This window comes from Oncorhynchus mykiss, chromosome 2 (genome assembly GCF_013265735.2).
Source record: "Oncorhynchus mykiss isolate Arlee chromosome 2, USDA_OmykA_1.1, whole genome shotgun sequence".
Taxonomy (NCBI): Eukaryota; Metazoa; Chordata; class Actinopteri; order Salmoniformes; family Salmonidae; genus Oncorhynchus; species Oncorhynchus mykiss.
The window spans coordinates 69,411,217-69,433,029 of NC_048566.1; the positions used below are offsets into that span (position 1 = coordinate 69,411,217).

Here is a 21,813-nt window from a genome sequence, read left to right on the forward strand (position 1 = left end):
ATAAAGTTTAGGTCAAAGCTGAATCAATGTCTAGCAATTTGTCGCCAGACCCACTGGCTCCAAGTCATCTATAAGTCTTTGCTAGGTAAAGCTCTGCCTTATCTCAGCTCACTAGTCACCATAACAACACCCACCCGTAGCACACGCTTCAGCAGGTACATCTCACTGGTCATGTCCAAAGCCAACACCTAATTTGGCCGCCTTTTCTTCCAGTTCACTACTGCCAATGACTGGAACGAATTGCAAAAATCGCCGAAGTTGGAGACCTATATCTCCCTCACTAACTTTAAACATCAGCTATCTGAGCAGCTTACCGATCGCTCATCCCCATATTGTTTTTATTTACTTTTTTTGCTCTTTTGCACACCAGTATTTCTACTTGCACATCATCATCAGCACATCTATCACTCCAGTGTTTATTTGCTAAATTGTAATTACTTTGCTACTATTGGCCTATTTATTGCCTTACCTCCTTACTCCATTTGCACACACTGTATATAGATTTTGTTTTATTGTTATTGACTGTACGTTTGTTTATGTGTAACTCTGTGATGTTGTTTTTGTCGCACTGCTTTGCTTCATTTTGGCCAGGTCGCAGTTGTAAATGAGAACTTGTCACTGGCCTACCTGGTTAAATGAAGGTGAAATAAAATGTGAAAAAATAAACAACTTCATGATGAATTAGTGTTGTACATAGGCCTAACATACCATACCAAATAGGTTTAAAATATCCCTCTGGTGGCCAGGGTTAACCTATTTCAAGAAATGCCGTGGTGGATAAAAAGTCTTTGTGGAGTTTGTTATACAGAATAATCCCCGACAGCTGGTGAGGTTAGGATAGGGCTAAAATGTGCCAGGCTATTTGATGGGACAATGATACTAATCAACGATATTAATTGGCTGATGCACATTTTGAGACAGAGAAACAGTTTAAAGGCAAACTGTTTCTAATGTTTGCAAGTATGGCCCCATTATACACAGTACCAGTCAAACGTTTGGACACACCTACTCATTCAAGGGTTTTTCTTTTTTTGTACTAGTTGAGAGAAGGCCAAGAGTGTGCAAAGCTGTCATCAAGGCAAAGGGTGGCTACTTTGAATAATCTAAAATCTATTTCGATTTGTTTAACACTTTTTTGGTTTCTACATGATTCCATGTGTGTTATTTCATAGTTCGATGTCTTCAATATTATTCTACAATTCTAGAAAATAGTAAAAATAAAGAAAAACCCTTGAATGAGTAGGTGTGTCCAAACTTTTGACTGGTACTGTATATACATTTAGATATACGTATGCCTATTTTTAAAATTTCATTATTTACCAAGTTGCATTTTCAATTAGAATAATTTCCAGAGGTGAGAGGATCAGGGCTTAGTACAAACCACACCCTCGCAGGTTGTTGGCGATGATGATGTCAGTAACAGCGTCAAACACCACCTGGATGTTCCCTGTATCCGTGGCACACGTCAGGTGACAGTAGATCTCCTTATTAGGCGAGCGGTTCTTGCTCTCAAATTGTGCTTGGATGTAGGCAGCTGCATCGTCATAGGTGTTAGAACCTGTAATGGAGGTAATGGAGAGAGTAAAAGAGAGGAAAGGAAGAGGGATAAAGGAGGAAAGACAGAACAGGGAGAAAGGTAACAGTGAAAGAGTAAGAACTAAGCTGAAGAGAGCTTTTAGGGTCTGAATTCATTCCATTCAATATGTTTTTACATTCTGCTACATACATATATTAACATAACAAGCATAACTATGCAGATAGGTTATTAGTTTGAGCCAGTTTGCTACAGAAGGAAAATAATCCTGCAGCAACAGGAAATGTGAATTATGTGGATTATAATTAATGGACGTCCAAGTCTGAAATTTCGAACTTCAGAAGCCTTTTTAAACCTCAACTACACTACAAGTTTTTATTTATTTCCTGCAACAGGGTGATCAAATTAAGATCTTACATCTGTAGTTAGCTCTATTGCAAAAATCACAATACTCTATTGAGAGAACCCATGTGACTTTAGTTACCATGAGAATACAACGGTCCCATTGGCTTAGCTTTGTGTCAGATGTGGAAGGCTGCAGAATAACGGTCACTTCTGCAGTGTTTATTTATTTATTATTTATTGCACTGCATTTCCCAGTCGTCACTGGCCAGGCCGTCATTGTAAATAAGAATTTGTTCCTTAAATTGACTCTCCTGGATAAATAAGGGCCAAATAAAATATATAAATGTGTCCCCTGCGGCTCTCTAAGCAGGGAAAGGAAAGGGTATGGTGTCTGTCTGTCTGTGCCTGAGCAGACAGGGACGGAGACAGCCCTCACTGGCCATCCCTTCTCCATGACTGCTCAAGCGTGGCTCTGCTTTTATTCTCTCTTAGGCTATGGTTGACCATCTCACCTTGTCAGACAGGGGAGAGAGAGGGGGCAAGGGGGGGTTAGAGAAACTACATATTTGTATTCCCCTCTGGTTGAATATACCACAATGTCAACTCCTTTTAAGATCACATAGTCAAGACCTAGGTGGATTTTTGCTGACTCAACTGCAGGGTTTCAGCTAGCAGATACGATTTGGCAATTCTTACATTTACAAAATATACAAAAAAGTGTCCATTAAGTTACAAATCTTACCGGTATACTCAGGGAAACAGATACTCAAGGCAGATTTCTTGATCTTTTCGGCAAACAGATCTTTCTTGTTGAGGAAGAGAATGATGGAAGTGTCAATGAAGAATTTGTTGTTACAGATGGAATCGAACAGCATAAGAGACTCGTGCATGCGATTCTGCAGTGGAGAGAAAAGGAGGAAGAGAGAAAGGAGGACAGAAGCAGAGGGAGGAAGAGAGAAAGAGGAGGAAGAGAGGTAGGGAGGGAGAGAGAAAGGAGGACAGAAGCAGAGGGAGGAAGAAAGAGAGAGGAGGAAGAGAGGTAGGGAGGGAGAGAGAAACAGATCACGTGGAAAGGTTAGCATCAGAGCAATAAAAACCAAGCTGCACTAGTTGAACCAAGCTTCATGACTTGAGGACAGTAGAGAGAGAGAGAGCCTCCCAAAGCACTCGGACAGGACAGACTGCTAAGTAGGAGAAGAAAGGGTTGCGAATGAAACTTTGTTGAACCAATCCGAACAATTGAGCTCTGCGATAAAGACCATTGAATGGCTAGAATCAGACATGAGATGTTTCTAGGAGACAGCTAGCAGCTGCTGTGCTCAGTGTCCATGTGTCTGACAATGACTCAGGTGATAAACAGGGGGCAGAGGAGAGAGAGAGACAGGACCAGTCCAATCATCCCTTCACAGTTCTCATCAACATGCAGAGAGATCGAGAAAGAGGATGGAGACATAGTGAAATATTGTGTGTCTGTAAGAGTGTGTGTTGTGGTACTGAGAGAGGTGTTGTGTGTTAGTGTAAAGTTTGTGTGAGTGTGCTGTGCAACGGGCAGTAGTTTGTTTCTCATAGTCCCCTGGGCTCTGTACTGCAGGCGACACGCTCATAATTAGTTCAGTAGCATCCCATTGGGCAAGGGAGGAGTAGAGAGTAGAGAGTAGAGAGAGAGAGAGAGAGAGAGAGAGAGAGAGAGAGAGAGAGAGAGAGAGAGAGAGAGAGAGAGAGAGAGAGAGAGAGAGAGAGAGAGAGAGAGAGAGAGAGAGAGAGAGAGAGAGAGAGAGAGAGAGAGAGAGAGAGAGAGAGAGAGAGAGAGAGAGAGAGAGAGAGAGAGAGAGAGAGAGAGAGAGAGCAAAGCACTCACTGCACGGCGGATACACAAACTTGATCATCATCCAACTTGAATCAAGCCCATGACCTCTATTTAAATAATTCCCTTTTCCAGGGTAAACATGACGCAGAGAGAGTGCCATGAGTCATAAAGAAGCAGGCACTTGGCCTGGGAGAGAGCGACAGAGGGAGAGAGAGAGGAAGGGTCAGACAGAGTTTCATGTGGTCCTTTATTATTTCCTTCATATAAATACACCCTTCAATAAATAATCATAACAGTGAAAGAGACGAATGAGCAAACAATAATTACATCAGTGAGACACAAACAACACCTACTAGAGAACAGGCACTAAATCATACCATGACGTACTGTACTGTCAGCATCCTAGTGCTGCTTGTGGGTTGGTACGGTGTGGTATGGTTTGGACGGACACTGCATTTTCAAATGAACAACAATTTCATTTCCTCATAGGGGTTGTGGTAAGCTCCAGAGAATAGCCTCCAATGTATTCCTCCCATGCAGATGCAGAGGCAGTCTTGGTGTCACATAGGGTAAAATGCATTCAGGGAGGGAAAGAATTCTCCTTTTCAAAAGTTATATTGTTGTGCCGATTGTTTTATTATTTATGGCTGCAGTTGAAATATTGGTATGTTGCCTGCTGTGATTGGAAGTACCTTGGTGTGTGTATGTGTTTTGTATGTGTGTGCTTGACAGGGACTGACACACTGGGTGCTGGGAGAGCCTGACAGCTAATCAACTGTATTATAGCTCCAGACAGCTTCTGTATATCATGTGAACCATCTCCACCTTCACCAAGGCAAAGTGCAGACGTGGTAAACTAATCTCTATTACATCAGAGGACCACACTACTGTATTTTCTCTCTCTCTCTCTCTCTCTCTCTCTCTCTCTCTCTCTCTCTCTCTCTCTCTCTCTCTCTCTCTCTCTCTCTCTCTCTCTCTCTCTCTCTCTCTCTCTCTCTCTCTCTCTCTCTCTCTCTCTCTCTCTCTCTCTCTCTCTTCTCTCTCTCTCTCTCTCTCTCTCTCTCTCTCTCTCTCTCTCTCTCTCTCTCTCTCTCTCTCTCTCTCTCTCTCTCTCTCTCTCTCTCTCTCTCTCTCTCTCTCTCTCTCTCTCTCTCTCTCTCTCTCTCTCTCTCTCTCTCTCTCTCTCTCTCTCTCTCTCTCTCTCTCTCTCTCTGACTGGAGATCCAGTTTACTCAGGGCCACATATTGTACCTCCCATAGTTTCTCTCCAGCAGATACACTTACCAATCTGTCTCTTTACCTTAGCCCTAAGACTCCATTATCCATCAGCCTCACTGCTGTGCACATAAACTCTATTACCAGCGTTCTCTCTGCCTGCCGTTCCCTGATCTTATTACCCTTCATTCCCTGGACCAAGGACACAGGCTTTATAGGCCATCAGTCAGATGTAAGGCCAAGCTATACAATGAGCAGAGAGACCATCTGGTTGGGTGCTCTGGGACACACACACATGCCCTGCTAGACTTCTGAAGGCTTCCATCTTAGTTTAGCCTCTGGTATAGAAAACTCCAGCTGTGACTCTGCCTCCCGACACCGCAGCACGGACAAGCTTTTTATTCATCATAAAATGTGGCACACCAACACCGTCTCAACAGATTTGGCACAGAATGAGATTTCTTCTGCCCATGAGAACTCAGAGACCATGTCCTGTTGTGGAGCTGGCACAGCCTTTGCTTCCTGCAGCGCACCTACCCGAAGCAACACAGTAACTTACTGCAATGGTGTTGTAGTGTACTGCAGTACAGTCAACAAATCTTTCACAGAGCCCAGAGAATCAACGCAGTGGCTGTCAGAGTCACCTGACACACAAGAGGCTGCACCTGCCAGCTAAGGCAGGCGTGGTGCTGAGAACGATCGTCATGGAAACATCTGCCCTACCCCCACTCACCCAGCACCTGCATGGGTGTGACAAATTAGTGATTTCGAAGAGAGCTTCCTACAGCCATGACAAGAGCACAGCTAAAAGAGGAGGACGGAATCAAACCTCAGGGAGCAGGGTTTTATTTGGCAAGAAACCAACAGGTTTTTCCTCTTCTTAGAGTGGTTTGGCATTATCTGGCAAATGACAGGGAGGGTGTTGTGACATTTGGTGTCCTTCCTGAGGTTCTGTGTAATGAGGAACGGAACAGCTGTTTCCTGGATAACCTCATCCTACAAACGCTCTCTCTTACAGTATACTACAAACAGATACTAACTTATTTGACCTCACACACACACACATTAAACACCCCCTGCTTATCCGATTGGCGCTCCCATTAAGAATATAGCATTGGCACCGGTAAGGCAAATGAGTTACTGACATAGCCAGGCCAATCACCATCAATGTAAGTCAAACAACTCCCAGTGCTTGATTGAGACTGCTGAGGCACCTAAACCTCAACAAGAAAATCTGGACTAAATATGACGGGTGAATATTTCTACAGCTCTAACTCAACAGGCAGTGACTTTTATGAAGATTACCACTGCTACCAATTTCCATTATAAATGGGTTACAATTAGTTACGCAAATACACTGTTTGGGTAAATGTACCCTTCAGTGAGACCAGTGCAGTGTAAAGGGCTCAAAACATCTTTGGCTGTACTTTCAAATCTTACACATTTCACACCGAATCATTGAATCGTACAAATATTAGACAATAGCCCAAAAAAGCCATCCAATACAAAAATCTTAGAACACACACGACATATAAGCGGAACAAATAATATTTCAACAAAAGAATCCTGAAATTCACATTATTTACACGGTAACATCTTCCACTAGCCACAAACACATCTCCAACTCTTCAACTCCAATTCCCACTTCAATGTGTTTCACAAAACTGTCCAGGCACAAATTCCTCTCATATCAGATGACTACTACTCAATAAGCAAAAGAGATACTTTGTTGGTAAAGATGAGCAGTTTTCCTTGTAAACTGTATATTATTGTTTATGGTGGTGACCCAATTCCAGTTAGGCAATTATTACTGTTGTGTAACATTGTTTTACTAAAACACTTGCACAATGCAGCATATTGCCAAACATACAGAAATAATCTACCACTAAAATGACTTTTGTATCAAATTGTCAAAATGTATATTCTTTATCAAACTAAAACTAATTGTTCCATTCAAGAGTCCTCTCTTTTTCCTGACTTCATCTCTCCTTGTGATTTGCAAAGTCTGAGGCCTAAAATACAGCTGTCTCTTTCTACAACTGATTTAAAATGTTTTAATATATAAACTAATCTAAAACCATAAAAGACTGAGGGAAAAGTGGAGGAGAAGGGTCTATCCAGGGACACACTGGGTCTATCCTCTGGGTTAATACAGGCCACAACCACGCAGGTTTTTGGCAATGATGACATCGGTGACAGCGTCAAACACAAACTGGATGTTGTTGGTGTCGGTGGCACAGGTGATGTGGGCATACACTTCCTTCTGGAGGGACTTGTTCCTGCTCTCGTACTGAGACTGTATGTGGCCCACCGCCTCCATGAAGGTGTCCGTGCCTGCAGAAAGGTGTGAAAAAGCAGGAGAAAAAGGAAATGGAGAAAATATATGGTCCAAGACAGGATGTGGAAAGGTCGGTTAATAAAAGAAAGAAGAAGTAGAAAGATGAAAATAAAAGGGGAAGATAAGCAGACAAAAAAGAAAAAGATATAAGGACAAGAACGGACGCGAAACTATGTTTTTCTATATTACACACCCAATGTAAAACCTAGTGTTTGTCTAAGTGGCTTGATTATCCTGTAACTGCGTAGGGAGGCCTTGGTTTACACAGCGAGTACAGCAGGCTAGCCAGACTCCTGGGCTGCTCTGCACTATAAGCCCTACGATGATAACATGGAGTCATGCCAGGTAAGGGGTGAGTAAATGAGAAGAGAATAATAAGACCGAATCCTCTTCTCCAGTTCTGATTCCGAAAGCTAATCCTCCCTCTTCAAGCCTTTCTACACATGATCCCTCATTGCCACACTATCCCTTCTTCTAGTTGTCCTTCCTGTTGCTACTCCATCCCTCTGTTCTCCTAGCCCAATAGCCTCCACTCTTCAGCAATTACCTGTGTACTCCGGGAAGCAGATACTAAGGGGAGATTTCTTAATTTTCTGCTCGAATATGTCCTTCTTGTTGAGAAATAGAATGATGGAGGTGTCTGTGAACCATTTGTTGTTACAGATGCTGTCGAACAGCTTCATAGACTCATGCATGCGGTTCTGTGGGTATAGAGAAAACAACGTCAGTCAGTCTGCTGTGTGGCTCTCTTTCTAACTATGTCACACAAAATAAGAGAAACAAGTGAAGAAAGGAAACTACAAAGCAGAACAGAAACAAAACTTGAAATGCCCCTTCCAGGAGTTAAAGCGTTAACTGTATATGAGCCACTTCCCCCGAGATCCAAGAACATTCTAAAATAAAGTGTCTACAGTGTTTCATTATCATGATCCTGTTTGCCACAGTGTCATGGTAATATGTTAAGTATGACATGTATGCAGCATCCTGGGAGGGTAGCCTTGTTCATGCACAATGTTATTAGGTACGTAGCCTTGGTCTAGGACAAACCCTGTGTGCTTCTCTCTAGAACAGGGATGGGAGGGCATGCAAATACATTTCTAGACAATTGATACGTCATTTCACCAGGGTGTTTGTAGAGTTGGAAGCAGACACTCGATCTGGTGTGAGTGAATTGTTGCCTTGTTCTCAATAACAGTGGAAAAGACACAAAGAAGAAAGTCACGACTGCTCCTTTACAGCCAATCACATTCCACTTAGAGCAGCAGAGAGGGCTCGCACAACCCAATCAGATTAAATAGAGCAGAGGAAAAAGCCAATCATAATCTGTTGATAGAACAAGATGAGTCACAGAGACTGTTCTTGTAGTGTTAGTAATTCTTAGAAAATGTAAGAGAGAGAAAGAGAAGAGATAGGAAAACTAATGACCATAGTTTAGCATTTCTCTCATCAGTTGATTGAGCCTCTGACAAGTAACTCTGAGAACAAGGCAACGCATACTACAGTACAGACAGTGTCATATCATCCTCACAGTGCAAGTCACAGGCACTCACAGGTAAATACACACAGTTACATAGAGTACATACATACTATGTACACATAGAATCACATCACAGCCAGAAGGAGTGCTGCTTTTAACTCTTTCCAGAGGATTTTGGACTCTTTGTCCTTGTTTAAGGTTTCATACCTGTACACATGTTTGTTGGGAGGGCCCTCTGTGGAACCAGGTGGGTTTTTAGCATTTGGCGATTGGTTAGAGAGGACAGCCGGTGGCGAGAGATGACAGGAGAGGAGCTGAGACGAGAAGACGTTGAAGGAGAGACGAGAGCTGCTGGGGGGGCTCAGTGGAGCAGAGATGGACATGCACAAGGGCCCAACTCATCTCCCCTCTTAAACACACACACGTGCACGCTCGCAGAAGCAGAAACGCACCCACAGTCATGTGCTAGTACGCACACACACACTCCCCCCAACGATAAAAGGAGAAAACTGTAGAGCAGGCAGGAAGGACCGAAACCAAACCTTGCAGTTACATTTATTGAACAGGATTGCTGTAGAAACATTTTTTCGATGCCCTGCTGTGCACGTCTTTGAGTGGGTGCTAATACTTGCATGAAGGGGAAAAACAGGGAAAGGAAGCCAGATAGAGAGAGCAAGAAATTAATGCGTTTGTGTGTGTGTGTGTGTATGTGCTGATACACACGTGCGGGCATGTGTATAGGAGTCCAGGAGTAAACAAATATGACTTTGATTTAGGAGCCCGTCAACCTGTTAGAAGAATAGTTCAATAGAGCCATTGTTCCTTCCTTGTTTGGTTTATCATGTCTGTTAATCAGTCTGTACTGAATTAAGGGAATTGCCTTCTATTCTCAAACATTTTGTTGTATTTTCAAGTAGGATTATCCTGAACTATAGAAATAGTTCTAAAATAAACCCAGCTGCTTTTGGAAATGGCAGCAGAATAAATGTAATGAGGCTTTTAAACAGGCCTGGGAGAGATTATACTGGATGTTAGAGTTGTATATCGCACATATAGGCCTCAAAAACACTGTTCACGCACTGCCATTGGTCATGGGGGTGCTCAGGGATGCTCACTAACTAAGCAACTGTATGGAAATCAACTCATTTGCCTGGGCATTAACACCAGCTGATACAACCAGAGGTTATGGTAGAGAACTGGGTGGAACCAGATGGGAAGTGTGACTGCTGTGTTTGCATAGAGAGAAATACAGTAACTACGTGGTCTAATCTAATGCTGTGTTATGTAAAGCTCCTCACATATTTTTGCTTATCAAAAAACGAATCCAAAATGAATCTGCACTTGCATGTGAACGGTCATATCAATGTAAGCTACTGTACATTAGCAATGTGTTTCATAAACCTGAGGATCCATAGATAAAAGGGTTGGTAATGGTAATTGTGAACCCTTCATTTCAACATGAGTAGCAGGAAACCAGGGATGTGGTACACTGGCGTACCACACCTCCCCGCAGCCCTGGCAATGCCCTTTTAGTGTAACAGCTGTTTAAAAAAATTGACTGAAATTTCAGCCTGTTTTAGTGGGATGGAGTGATGACGTCACCAGGCAGTAAATTAGTAGACCAATAAGAAAGAGAGTTCCAAACCTCTATGCTAATAACAGCTAGTTTTCAGTTTTCCCCTTCCCACTCAGACCAGTCCCTGCTAAATGTGTAGAATAGCAAGAAGTTAGCCGTTTTCATTACTCGGACCTCGCGAAACGGCGTTACGCCATTGGATGTGTACTGTACGCACAGCGCCTTGCAAAAGTATTCATCCCCCTTGGCGTTTTCCTATTTTGTTGCATTACAACCTGTAATTTAAATGGATTTTTATTTTTATTTCTTGTAATGGACATACAGAAAGTAGTCCAAATTGGTGAAGTGAAATGAAAACAATTACCTAAAAAAAAAAAAACAGAAAAGTGGTGTGTACATATGTATTCACCCCCTCTGCCATGAAGCCCCTAAATAAGATCTGGTGCAACCAATTACCTTCAGAAGTCACATAATTAGCTAAATTAAGTCCACCTGTGTGCAATCTAAGTGTCACATGATCTGTCAAATTATCTGAGTATATATACACCTGTTCTGAAAGGCCTCAGAGTCTGTAACACCACTAAGCAAACGGCACTATGAAGACCAAGGAGTTCTCCAAACAGATCAGGGACAAAGTTGTGGAGAAGTACAGATCAGGGTTGGGTTATAAAAAAAGAAAGAAACTTTGAACATCCCACGGAGCAACATTAAATCCATTATTCAAAAATGGAAAGAATATTGCACCACAACAAACCTGCCAAGAGAGGGCTGCCCACCAAAACTCACAGACCAGGCAAGGAGGGCATTAATCAGAGAGGCAACAAAGAGACCAAAGATAACCCTGAACGAGATGCAAAGCTCCACAGCGGAGATTGGAGTATCTGTCCATAGGACCACTTTAAGCCGTACACTCCACAGAGCTGGGTTTTACGGAAGAGTGGCCAGAAAAAAAGCCATTGCTTAAAGAAAAAAATAAGCAAACAAGTTTGGTGTTCGCCAGAAGGCTTGTGGGTGACTCCCCAAACATATGGAAGAAGGTACTCTGGTTAGATGAGACTAAAATTGAGTTTTATGGCCATCAAGGAAAATGCTATGTCTGGCGCTAACCCAACACCTCATCAACCAGAGAACACCATCCCTACAGTGAAGCATGGTGGTGGCAGCATCATGCTGTGGAGATGTTTTTCATTGGCAGGGACTGGGAAACTGGTCCAAATTGAGGGAATGATGGATGGCGCTAAATACAGGGACATTTTTGAGGGAAACCTGTTTCAGTCTTCCAGAGACTTGAGACTGGAAAGGAGGTTCACCTTTCAGCAGGACAATGACCCTAAGCATACTGCTAAAACAACACTTGAGTGGTTTAAGGGAAAACATTTAAATGTCTTGGAATTGCATAGTCAAAGCCCAGACCTCAATCCAGTTGAGAATCTGTGGTATGACTTAAAGATTGCTGTACACCAGCGGAACCCATCCTACTTGAAGGAGCTGGACCAGTTTTGCCTTGAAGAATGGGCAAAAATCCCAGTGGCTAGATGTGCCAAGCGTATAGAGACATGCCCCAAGAGACTTGCAGCTGTAATTGCGGCAAAAGGTGGCTCTACAAAGTATTGACTTTGGGGTGAATAGTTCTGCACAAGTGTTTTGTCTTATTTCTTGTTTGTTTCACTAGAAAAAATAAACAAAATAGGAAAAATGCCAAGGGGGCGAATACTTTCGCAAGGCACTGTAGCCCCGGTGTAGGAAACTGTTGTTCATTATGTTGATGTATTCAACTAAGGAAACGTACATGACACATATTAAAAGGAAATTGTGCTGCATTGTAGAGTGTTTTATGGAGATATTGACACAATTAATTAAGTGTGTGTGTGTGTGAGTGAAACTCACCGTGGTTTCGTCTTCATGCAGCACCTGGTCGTACCCACTCAGTGCCACACAGAAGATAATGGCTGTCACGTCCTCAAAGCAGTGTATCCATTTCTTCCTCTCCGACCTCTGACCTCCCACATCAAACAGCCTATGGAACACACACCATCCATTACACGTGCACAGAAAAACCAAAAGCAACCATTCAGAGGATCACATACTGTAGTATAAAGTATACAGTGTCAGTACAATATCTACCACATACAGTCAGTCTGACAAAGCAAAAACACATTGGTATGGCATATCTCTATTCATTTTGAAATTGTTTATAGTTTGAGTAACATAGCTACTGTAATTTTCCCATTGAGGTTAGGCTCATGCACAGATTTCCAACCCCTCCCTACATCTGAAGAACAATGGATTTCAAAGGGTTTGCTGCCACAGGCCAGCAAACAGAAGGCTGTAGAGGTCTCTGTACTGTAGATACAGCATTTCAGGTCAGGGGCAGGGCACACCCACAACTGCTGGGGTTACTGGAACAGGTCTGGGAAAGGACAACAGTCCAGTACCACGAGACTAGAACATTCTTCAGTACCGGAACACTATATTAGCCCTCGCAAAAAGCCTGTCAGAGAGCAAGTTTTAGGATCAGGAATTAATGGAACATCAAAGCCTGACAGTCCTGCACTGTTTTATACATATTATATTAAAGGCCCAGTGCAGTCAAAAACGTGATTTCCCTGTGTTTTCTATATATTTACACACTGAGGTTGGAAAAATACTGTGAAATTGTGAAAATTATTATAATGCCGTTTTAGTGTAAGAGCTGTTTGAAAAGACGGCCTGAAATTTCAGCCTATTTTGGCATGATAGATATTTTGCCCTGCCTGTTGACATCACCACGCAGTAAATTAGTTAATAGACCAATAAGAGAGCTCCAAACCTCTCTGCCAATAACAGCTAGTTTTCAGTTTTCAGTTTAGACCACTCCTAGAAATCCAATCAAAATTATTGCTTGAGAAATTTAAAACAATCACAGTAAGGTACTTAATTCTCACCTATGTGAGAATGCTGTTCATTGACTACAGCTCGGCATTCAACACCATAGTACCCTCCAAGCTCGTCATCAAGCTCGAGACCCTGGGTCTCGACCCCGCCCTGTGCAACTGGGTACTGGACTTCCTGACGGGCCGCCCCCAGGTGGTGAGGGTAGGCAACAACATCTCCTCCCCGCTGATCCTCAACACTGGGGCCCCACAAGGGTGCGTTCTGAGCCCTCTCCTGTACTCCCTGTTCACCCACGACTGCGTGGCCACGCACGCCTCCAACTCAATCATCAAGTTTGCGGACGACACAACAGTGGTAGGCTTGATTACCAACAACGACGAGACGGCCTACAGGGAGGAGGTGAGGGCCCTCGGAGTGTGGTGTCAGGAAAATAACCTCACACTCAACGTCAACAAAACTAAGGAGATGATTGTGGACTTCAGGAAACAGCAGAGGGAACACCCCCCTATCCACATCGATGGAACAGTAGTGGAGAGGGTAGCAAGTTTTAAGTTCCTCGGCATACACATCACAGACAAACTGAATTGGTCCACTCACACAGACAGCATTGTGAAGAAGGCGCAGCAGCGCCTCTTCAACCTCAGGAGGCTGAAGAAATTTGGCTTGTCACCAAAAGCACTCACAAACTTCTACAGATGCACAATCGAGAGCATCCTGGCGGGCTGTATCACCGCCTGGTACGGCAACTGCTCCGCCCTCAACCGTAAGGCTCTCCAGAGGGTGGTGAGGTCTGCACAACGCATCACCGGGGGCAAACTACCTGCCCTCCAGGACACCTACACCACCCGATGTCACAGGAAGGCCATAAAGATCATCAAGGACATCAACCACCCGAGCCACTGCCTGTTCACCCCGCTATCATCCAGAAGGCAAGGTCAGTACAGGTGCATCAAAGCTGGGACCGAGAGACTGAAAAACAGCTTCTATCTCAAGGCCATCAGACTGTTAAACAGCCACCACTAACATTGAGTGGCTGCTGCCAACACACTGACACTGACTCAACTCCAGCCACTTTAATAATGGGAATTGATGGGAAATGATGTAAATATATCACTAGCCACTTTAAACAATGCTACCTTATATAATGTTACTTACCCTACATTATTCATCTCATATGCATACGTATATACTGTACTCTATATCATCGACTGTATCCTTATGTAATACATGTATCACTAGCCACTTTAAACTATGCCACTTTGTTTACATACTCATCTCATTTGTACATACTGTACTCGATACCATCTACTGTATCTTGCCTATGCTGCTCTGTACCATCACTCATTCATATATCCTTATGTACATATTCTTTATCCCCTTACACTGTGTACAAGACAGTAGTTTTGGAATTGTTAGTTAGATTACTTGTTGGTTATTACTGCATTGTCGGAACTAGAAGCACAAGCATTTCGCTACACTCGCATTAACATCTGCTAACCATGTGTATGTGACAAATAAAATTTGATTTGATTTGATTTGAATTGTTACCCAGAAATGATTTAATAGAGATAAAAATGGCTGAATTGGACCTTTAACACATTATTTTCATAATGTATTTTTTGTTCTCAATCAGCTGACTGAGTCAGAGAAGGAGATGAACAAAGAGCTGCTTTGTGCTAGCAGGCCCTTCAGGCAGGCAGGCAGGCAGGCAGGAAGGCCGCTGTGTGAGGAGCAGAGGAAAAATACAAGCCCTCTGTTTTGTGATAGAAAAACAACTGACATGATCATGTTAAACCAAGCTAAATGGAAAGGAAAGGGGAATACCTAGTTAGTTGTGCAACTGATTGCATTCAACTGAAAGGTGTCTTCTGCATTTAACCCAACACCTCTGAATCAGAGAGCTGTGAGGGGCTGCCTTAATAGACAATCACGTCTTCGGCGCCCGGGAAAGGGTGGGTTAACTGCCTTACTCAGGGGCAGAACAACAGATTTTTACCTTGTCAAAAAACAAGCTGAATTGGGGATTTTAATTGCACATCCTGCTTTTTCAATGTACATCCCACGTTAAAAAAGAATTAGTAATATAATGAATTGGTAGCACTAGATTTTACAGTGCATTTTAAATACCACAAAATATCCAGGTAATACTTAATGATTTAAACTTAAATAGTATGTCTTCAGGTTTGGCAGTTCTAGAATAATTAACTAGAGATTATAATTGAAATGTAGATTCAGTCACAGCTCCTTTTCTCCCAGCGCTCTGTGCTGATCCCAGTGCTCATTCATTTAAAAAAAGAAAATGTTAATTGCCATGGTACAATAATGAAAAAAAAAATGAATCTAGGGTACAATCCATGTATGACACATCATAATCACCATTTAACCACACATACTTTAGCTACAGAAGAATACCGTTTACACAACCAGGTCTCAGAGCATTTCGTATGATTCTGTATGTAAATCCGAGACACTTAGTATGATATGTTATGTTTCGTATGGTATGTATTCATTTGGGGATGTCCATCACCCATTTTGTATGATATATTGTGAATTACAATTCATATTATTTGTTCCGAATTTGCAAAATATGTTTCCGAATTTGCAAAAATGTACAATGTTATGAATTTGCAAAACATATGATATGTTGTGAATTCTAGCTAAGTGGCTAATGTTTGCAAGCTGGCTAACGTTAGCTAGGTTTAAGGTTAAATTTAGGAGTTACGTTAAAGGGTTAAGGTCAGGGTTAAGGGAAGGGTTAGCTAACATGCTAAGTAGTTGCAAAGTAGCTAAAAATTAGTAAGTAGTTGAAAAGTTGCTAATTAGCTTACAAAAGTTTCCCGTGATGAGATTCAAGTTGCTAGACATTCGCGTTATACGCCCACCCAACCACCCTACTTTTGTCTTTGCCTTAAGTGACCATCTGTCTTGTGCAACCATACCAAACGTAACCTATCATACTAATTAGTGTCCCAGATTTACATTTACTATGTTACGTCTAGTCTTTGAGACTATGGTTCATAGACTTTCATGGTTCCATGAAAAGGTCAACGTAAATGCAGCATAACCAGTTGGAATATATATAAAAAAATAATCATTAAGTAGTTAGAGTAGAGAGATATTTGAGGAGGAAGAGGAGCACTGAGCCAATGTCTTACCTGAAGTGCAGGTTCTTGAAGACGAAGTGAGTTTCTACAATGCCAGTGGTCTTGACTCGGGTTCTGAGGATGTCCTGCTCTGTGGGCTGGTAGTCAGGTGCACCGATCCGGTCTAAACTGTCTAGGTAGCTGAGGAAAGACAGAGGCCAGTTAGGATCAATCCATTGGACTAAACTGTAAGGACTGAAACAGGGCCTCTGTGTAATTCTGGGTCAAGTACACACTGGTTTTCATTGCACCACAGAACTAAATTAAGTGATTCAAATCAGTGATTGGAGAGATAGTAGTCTGGCCTAAAACCCAGAGGACTAGACAACATTGGAATTTGAAGGGCTGGAACAGTGCACTCCAGTTACGAGGCCAATAATGGACATTTTAGACAGAAAATATCAAAGACTGGTCTATTGCTCAAAATATAGCACAACATCAGCTAGAGCAGCTGGGATTGCTTAGGACTGGGTGCAAATCTACTGCTCCACATGCAGGAGTGGTGACGATCAATATAAGGGGAAATAGACAAGGATGACAACCAGGAAAAACAAGCTGTAACTCTCTCCGTGTGGAGAGGATCATTCATCACACCCAAGACTAACCAACAGTCAGCACCCAGTAATGTGGTAGAGATTCATCACACCCAAGACTAACCAACAGTCAGCACCCAGTAATGTGGTAGAGAGGTTCATCACACCCAAGACTAACCAACAGTCAGCACCCAGTAATGTGGTAGAGGTTCATCACACCCAAGACTAACCCACAGTCAGCACCCAGTAATGTGGTAGAGGATCATCACACCCAAGACTAACCAACAGTCAGCACCCAGTAATGTGGTAGAGGATCATCACACCCAAGACTAACCAACAGTCAGCACCCAGTAATGTGGTAGAGGATCATCACACCCAAGACTAACCAACAGTCAGCACCCAGTAATGTGGTAGAGAGGATCATCACACCCAAGACTAACCAACAGTCAGCACCCAGTAATGTGGTAGAGAGGTTCATCACACCCAAGACTAACCAACAGTCAGCACCCAGTAATGTGGTAGAGGATCATCACACCCAAGACTAACCAACAGTCAGCACCCAGTAATGTGGTAGAGGTTCATCACACCCAAGACTAACCAACAGTCAGCACCCAGTAATGTGGTAGAGGATCATCACACCCAAGACTAACCAACAGTCAGCACCCAGTAATGTGGTAGAGGATCATCACACCCAAGACTAACCAACAGTCAGCACCCAGTAATGTGGTAGAGAGGATCATCACACCCAAGACTAACCAACCGTCAGCACCCAGTAATGTGGTAGAGAGGATCATCACACCCAAGACTAACCAACAGTCAGCACCCAGTAATGTGATAGAGGTTCATCACACCCAAGACTAACCAACAGTCAGCACCCAGTAATGTGGTAGAGGTTCATCACACCCAAGACTAACCAACAGTCAGCACCCAGTAATGTGGTAGAGAGGATCATCACACCCAAGACTAACCAACAGTCAGCACCCAGTAATGTGGTAGAGAGGTTCATCACACCCAAGACTAACCAACAGTCAGCACCCAGTAATGTGGTAGAGGTTCATCACACCCAAGACTAACCCACAGTCAGCACCCAGTAATGTGGTAGAGGATCATCACACCCAAGACTAACCAACAGTCAGCACCCAGTAATGTGGTAGAGGTTCATCACACCCAAGACTAACCAACAGTCAGCACCCAGTAATGTGGTAGAGGTTCATCACACCCAAGACTAACCAACAGTCAGCACCCAGTAATGTGGTAGAGGTTCATCACACCCAAGACTAACCCACAGTCAGCACCCAGTAATGTGGTAGAGAGGATCATCACACCCAAGACTAACCAACAGTCAGCACCCAGTAATGTGGTAGAGGTTCATCACACCCAAGACTAACCAACAGTCAGCACCCAGTAATGTGGTAGAGAGGACACTTAAACTGACACACACATAAATTACATCCAAACATCTTCTCTCCCTTCATCTGTGTTTTATGTGTAATGGTGTCATTCACTGATCTGTGTCCAGTTGATCTTCATCTGTGAGACTTCGCTTGGAAGCTGCAATATTTGGCAGCAGTGTGTTAACATTCCACCCTGGCCACTGGCCTGGTGACATGACCCAATGAGGGGGGCACTTCCACTGCACAACACAACCCTACACTGCATGGAGCCGCAGTACGGTATGTTGCTGAATGCTTTTAAATGTGTGTACACGTGAAATGTTTGATAAATGACTAACACAAGCCGATGTTCAGTGGTAAATGTGCTGCATCCGTTGCCAAGCTCTCTGTTTGAGTGGCAGGCTGCCCAGCACTAATGCAGCTCATTAACAGTAGTGCCTATGGCTGTGTCCATAGTACTGCTTCCCTGTTCATAATATAAGGAGAGGGGCAGAGAAAATAACACAGGGAGAAAGAAAGAAAGAGAGGATGGAGGCAGGCCAGGGAGATAGAGGAAGAGCAGTGGGGGAAAACTATTATGCAACTGCTGGAAGTGGAATGAGATGTCATATCTCTACAAAGTGTGTCCAAAGCTAACACTGACATGGCCATTTAAATTCAGATGAAACTTCTCCATAGAGCGGATTCACCCTGCCCTGCCATAACAGGCCAGCCCACCTGCACAGAGAGATGAAGTAAACCTCACTGCATCCAGGGGGCGACATCAACACAACAGGGAACACAGTCATTACTGTCAATTAATGTTTGATTCATGCACATCTTATTCATACCACAATATCAGTTCTTACAACATATCAACCAGCCCTAACAAAAAGCACATTTCCCCTCTATAAGTTATTCTTCTAAACCAAAAGAGCATAAACAAGATATAATGAGAATATAGGTTACAGCTCCTCCTTACTGTTTAAATATTACAAGGTAGCACACTCTCCTCTGCCACCCTCTCTGTCTCTCCCCTCTTTGTCATCACTGATTTGTTCTCTCTCTCTCTCTCTCCTTTCTACCTTTCATTCCTCCTATCTGTGTTTGCCTCTCTCCCCATTATGATGTATTGTTTATCCTCAAATAAAAACTGCCAATGCAAATTTCAGCTGGCTATATAAGAGGGATTTCCATGAAGGACTGTGAGTGGTAACTTGTACAGTCTAGTCTCATACAATAGTGTCATAGTTTCATTGCCGTCTACTTTGGAACAGAAAGAGCACAGTCAAATGAGGAGTAAACAGCAGAACGTGTCTACGTGTGTTTACTCCTCTGCCATAACACAATTAACATTTCTATCCAACTGGATATCATCGTGGTCTGAATTAAATATGATTTCTGACTTATCTTCCAGCCAAACCTCACTTGAAATATTTACTGGAGTTCATTAAACTAACATCCATATTGTCCACCAATAACTAACACGATGAATACAATCCCAAGGGATTTGAGGTCTGGTATCTGATGTAATATAGCAGTTCTGTGGCTCTGAGACCCAGTGGTGCTGTAAGCGTCATGCTTTCCCTACCAATATGAATAGTGATGAGGTTCTATCTATGCTGGGAGGATAAGACTGGGTCATCTGGGGTCTGTTGAAATGGTGTAGAGGTGGGGTGCGTAGGAGGGGGCTCTCTTTTGTCAGGCTCCCTGCCAGTAACTCCCCCCCAAACACACCCTCCACCCTTCTCTCTCTCCCCCTTTCCCCTCCTCCTCATTGTCCAGCTTGAGTGCTCTGCATGGCAAAACCTCTCAGCACCATGCCTGCTGTCGGCTGCTTCCAATCACTCCACAGGCTGGTGTTGGAGAGGGAGGAGAGAAGGAGGAAAGGAGAGAGGGAGGGGAGCAGGGATGGTTGATGTGGCGGGAAAGAAAGGAGTTGGTGAGATCAATGGGAGGGAAATAGCAAGGAAAGAGGTGGCGCTAAAGAGAGCGATTCACAGAAAAAAAGAGAGTTCAGAAAGTAGAGGGCTGAAAGAGGAGAACAGAGAAAACAGAGAAAACTAAGTGTCCTGTGGTATACCTGGGGTTGTAAAATTATGGAAGCTTTCAATAAATTCTCTGGTTTCCCCAAAATTCCAGTTGGAAGATTCTTGGCATAGGCGAAATTGCCACGAGGGATGGGGGGGGGGGGCATGTCAGAACAGGTTGATTCGTCTCCCCAAGTAATTTCTTTAAAATAAATGAGTAACTCTTCATATTAGAATTAATGACAATATGAGTGAAATATTATTAATACATTTTTTGGTTTGAGGCCCCCCAGATAGCATATGAACACGTGATAAGGAATGGTAAAATGTGTAGAATTGCAGGAGATCGGTAAGAAATGTGGAGATCGGTAAGAAATGACACTACTGTAGCCAAATATCTTATTCAGAATTTTTTTTAAGCATGAAATGATCTGGCATGATGATGCGTTGATCAGTTATACATTTTTAAAGCCTTTATTTTGCGTTTTTTGCCCAAAGTCGACCTTTAAAGTAACTGTCCCGTTTATCCAGATTCCTATGAAATATGATCTATAACTAATTACAATATGAGTGAAATAATTTTCCTTCTAAAAAATTATAATGAAGTATGTTATAAAGCAGCTTTTCTGTGTTGGAATGGTGTGGGCATACCCCAACAACAGAATGGTGTGGGCATACCTCAACAACAGAATGGTGTGGGCATACCCCAACAACAGAATGGTGTGGGCATACCCCAACAACAGAATGGTGTGGGCATACCTCAACAACAGAATGGTGTGGGAATACCTCAACAACAGAATGGTGTGGGCATACCCCAACAACAGAATGGTGTGGGCATACCCCAACAACAGAATTGTGTGGGCATACCCCAACAACAGAATGGTGTGGGCATACCCCAACAACAGAATGGTGTGGGCATACCCCAACAACAGAATGGTGTGGGCATACCCCAACAACAGAATGGTGTGGGCATACCCCAACAATAGAATGGTGTGGGCATACCCCAACAACAGAATGGTGTGGGCATACCCCAACAACAGAATAGTGTGGGCATACCCCAATAACAGAATGGTGTGGGCATACCCCAACAACAGAATGGTGTGGGCATACCCCAATAACAGAATGGTGTGGGCATACCCCAATAACAGAATGGTGTGGGCATACCCCAACAACAGAATGGTGTGGGCATACCCCAACAACAGAATGGTGTGGGCATACCCCAACAACAGAATGGTGTGGGCATACCCCAACAACAGAATGGTGTGGGCATACCCCAACAACAGAATGGTGTGGGCATACCCCAACAACAGAATGGTGTGGGCATACCCCAACAACAGAATGGTGTGGGCATACCCCAACAACAGAATAGTGTGGGCATACCCCAATAACAGAATGGTGTGGGCATACCCCAACAACAGAATGGTGTGGGCATACCCCAATAACAGAATGGTGTGGGCATACCCCAATAACAGAATGGTGTGGGCATACCCCAACAACAGAATGGTGTGGGCATACCCCAATAACAGAATGGTGTGGGCATACCCCAACAACAGAATGGTGTGGGCACA

The 21,813-nt window shown here is 43.3% G+C and overlaps 1 protein-coding gene across 3 annotated transcripts in view; it reads right to left on the reverse strand.

Annotated features, from left to right (window-relative positions):
• Nucleotides 1–552: 552 nt before the first annotated feature.
• The window catches only part of gnao1a (guanine nucleotide binding protein (G protein), alpha activating activity polypeptide O, a), a 137,915-nt gene continuing 116,654 nt past the window's right edge, over nt 553–21,813 (reverse strand). Inside the window, exons 5-8 of one of the 3 annotated variants that reach the window (XM_036954480.1) lie at nt 16,322–16,450; nt 12,180–12,309; nt 2,622–2,775; nt 553–1,558 (exon numbers count right to left, since the gene is read on the reverse strand). In XM_036954480.1, the coding sequence (XP_036810375.1) occupies nt 1,371–1,558; nt 2,622–2,775; nt 12,180–12,309; nt 16,322–16,450 (601 nt within the window). In that variant the 3' untranslated portion in view covers nt 553–1,370. Of the gene's footprint in view, nt 1,559–2,621; nt 2,776–4,855; nt 7,236–7,786; nt 7,941–12,179; nt 12,310–16,321; nt 16,451–21,813 lie in introns of those variants that run through there. The other 2 variants (XM_036954495.1, XM_036954484.1) reach the window with 2 other exon arrangements.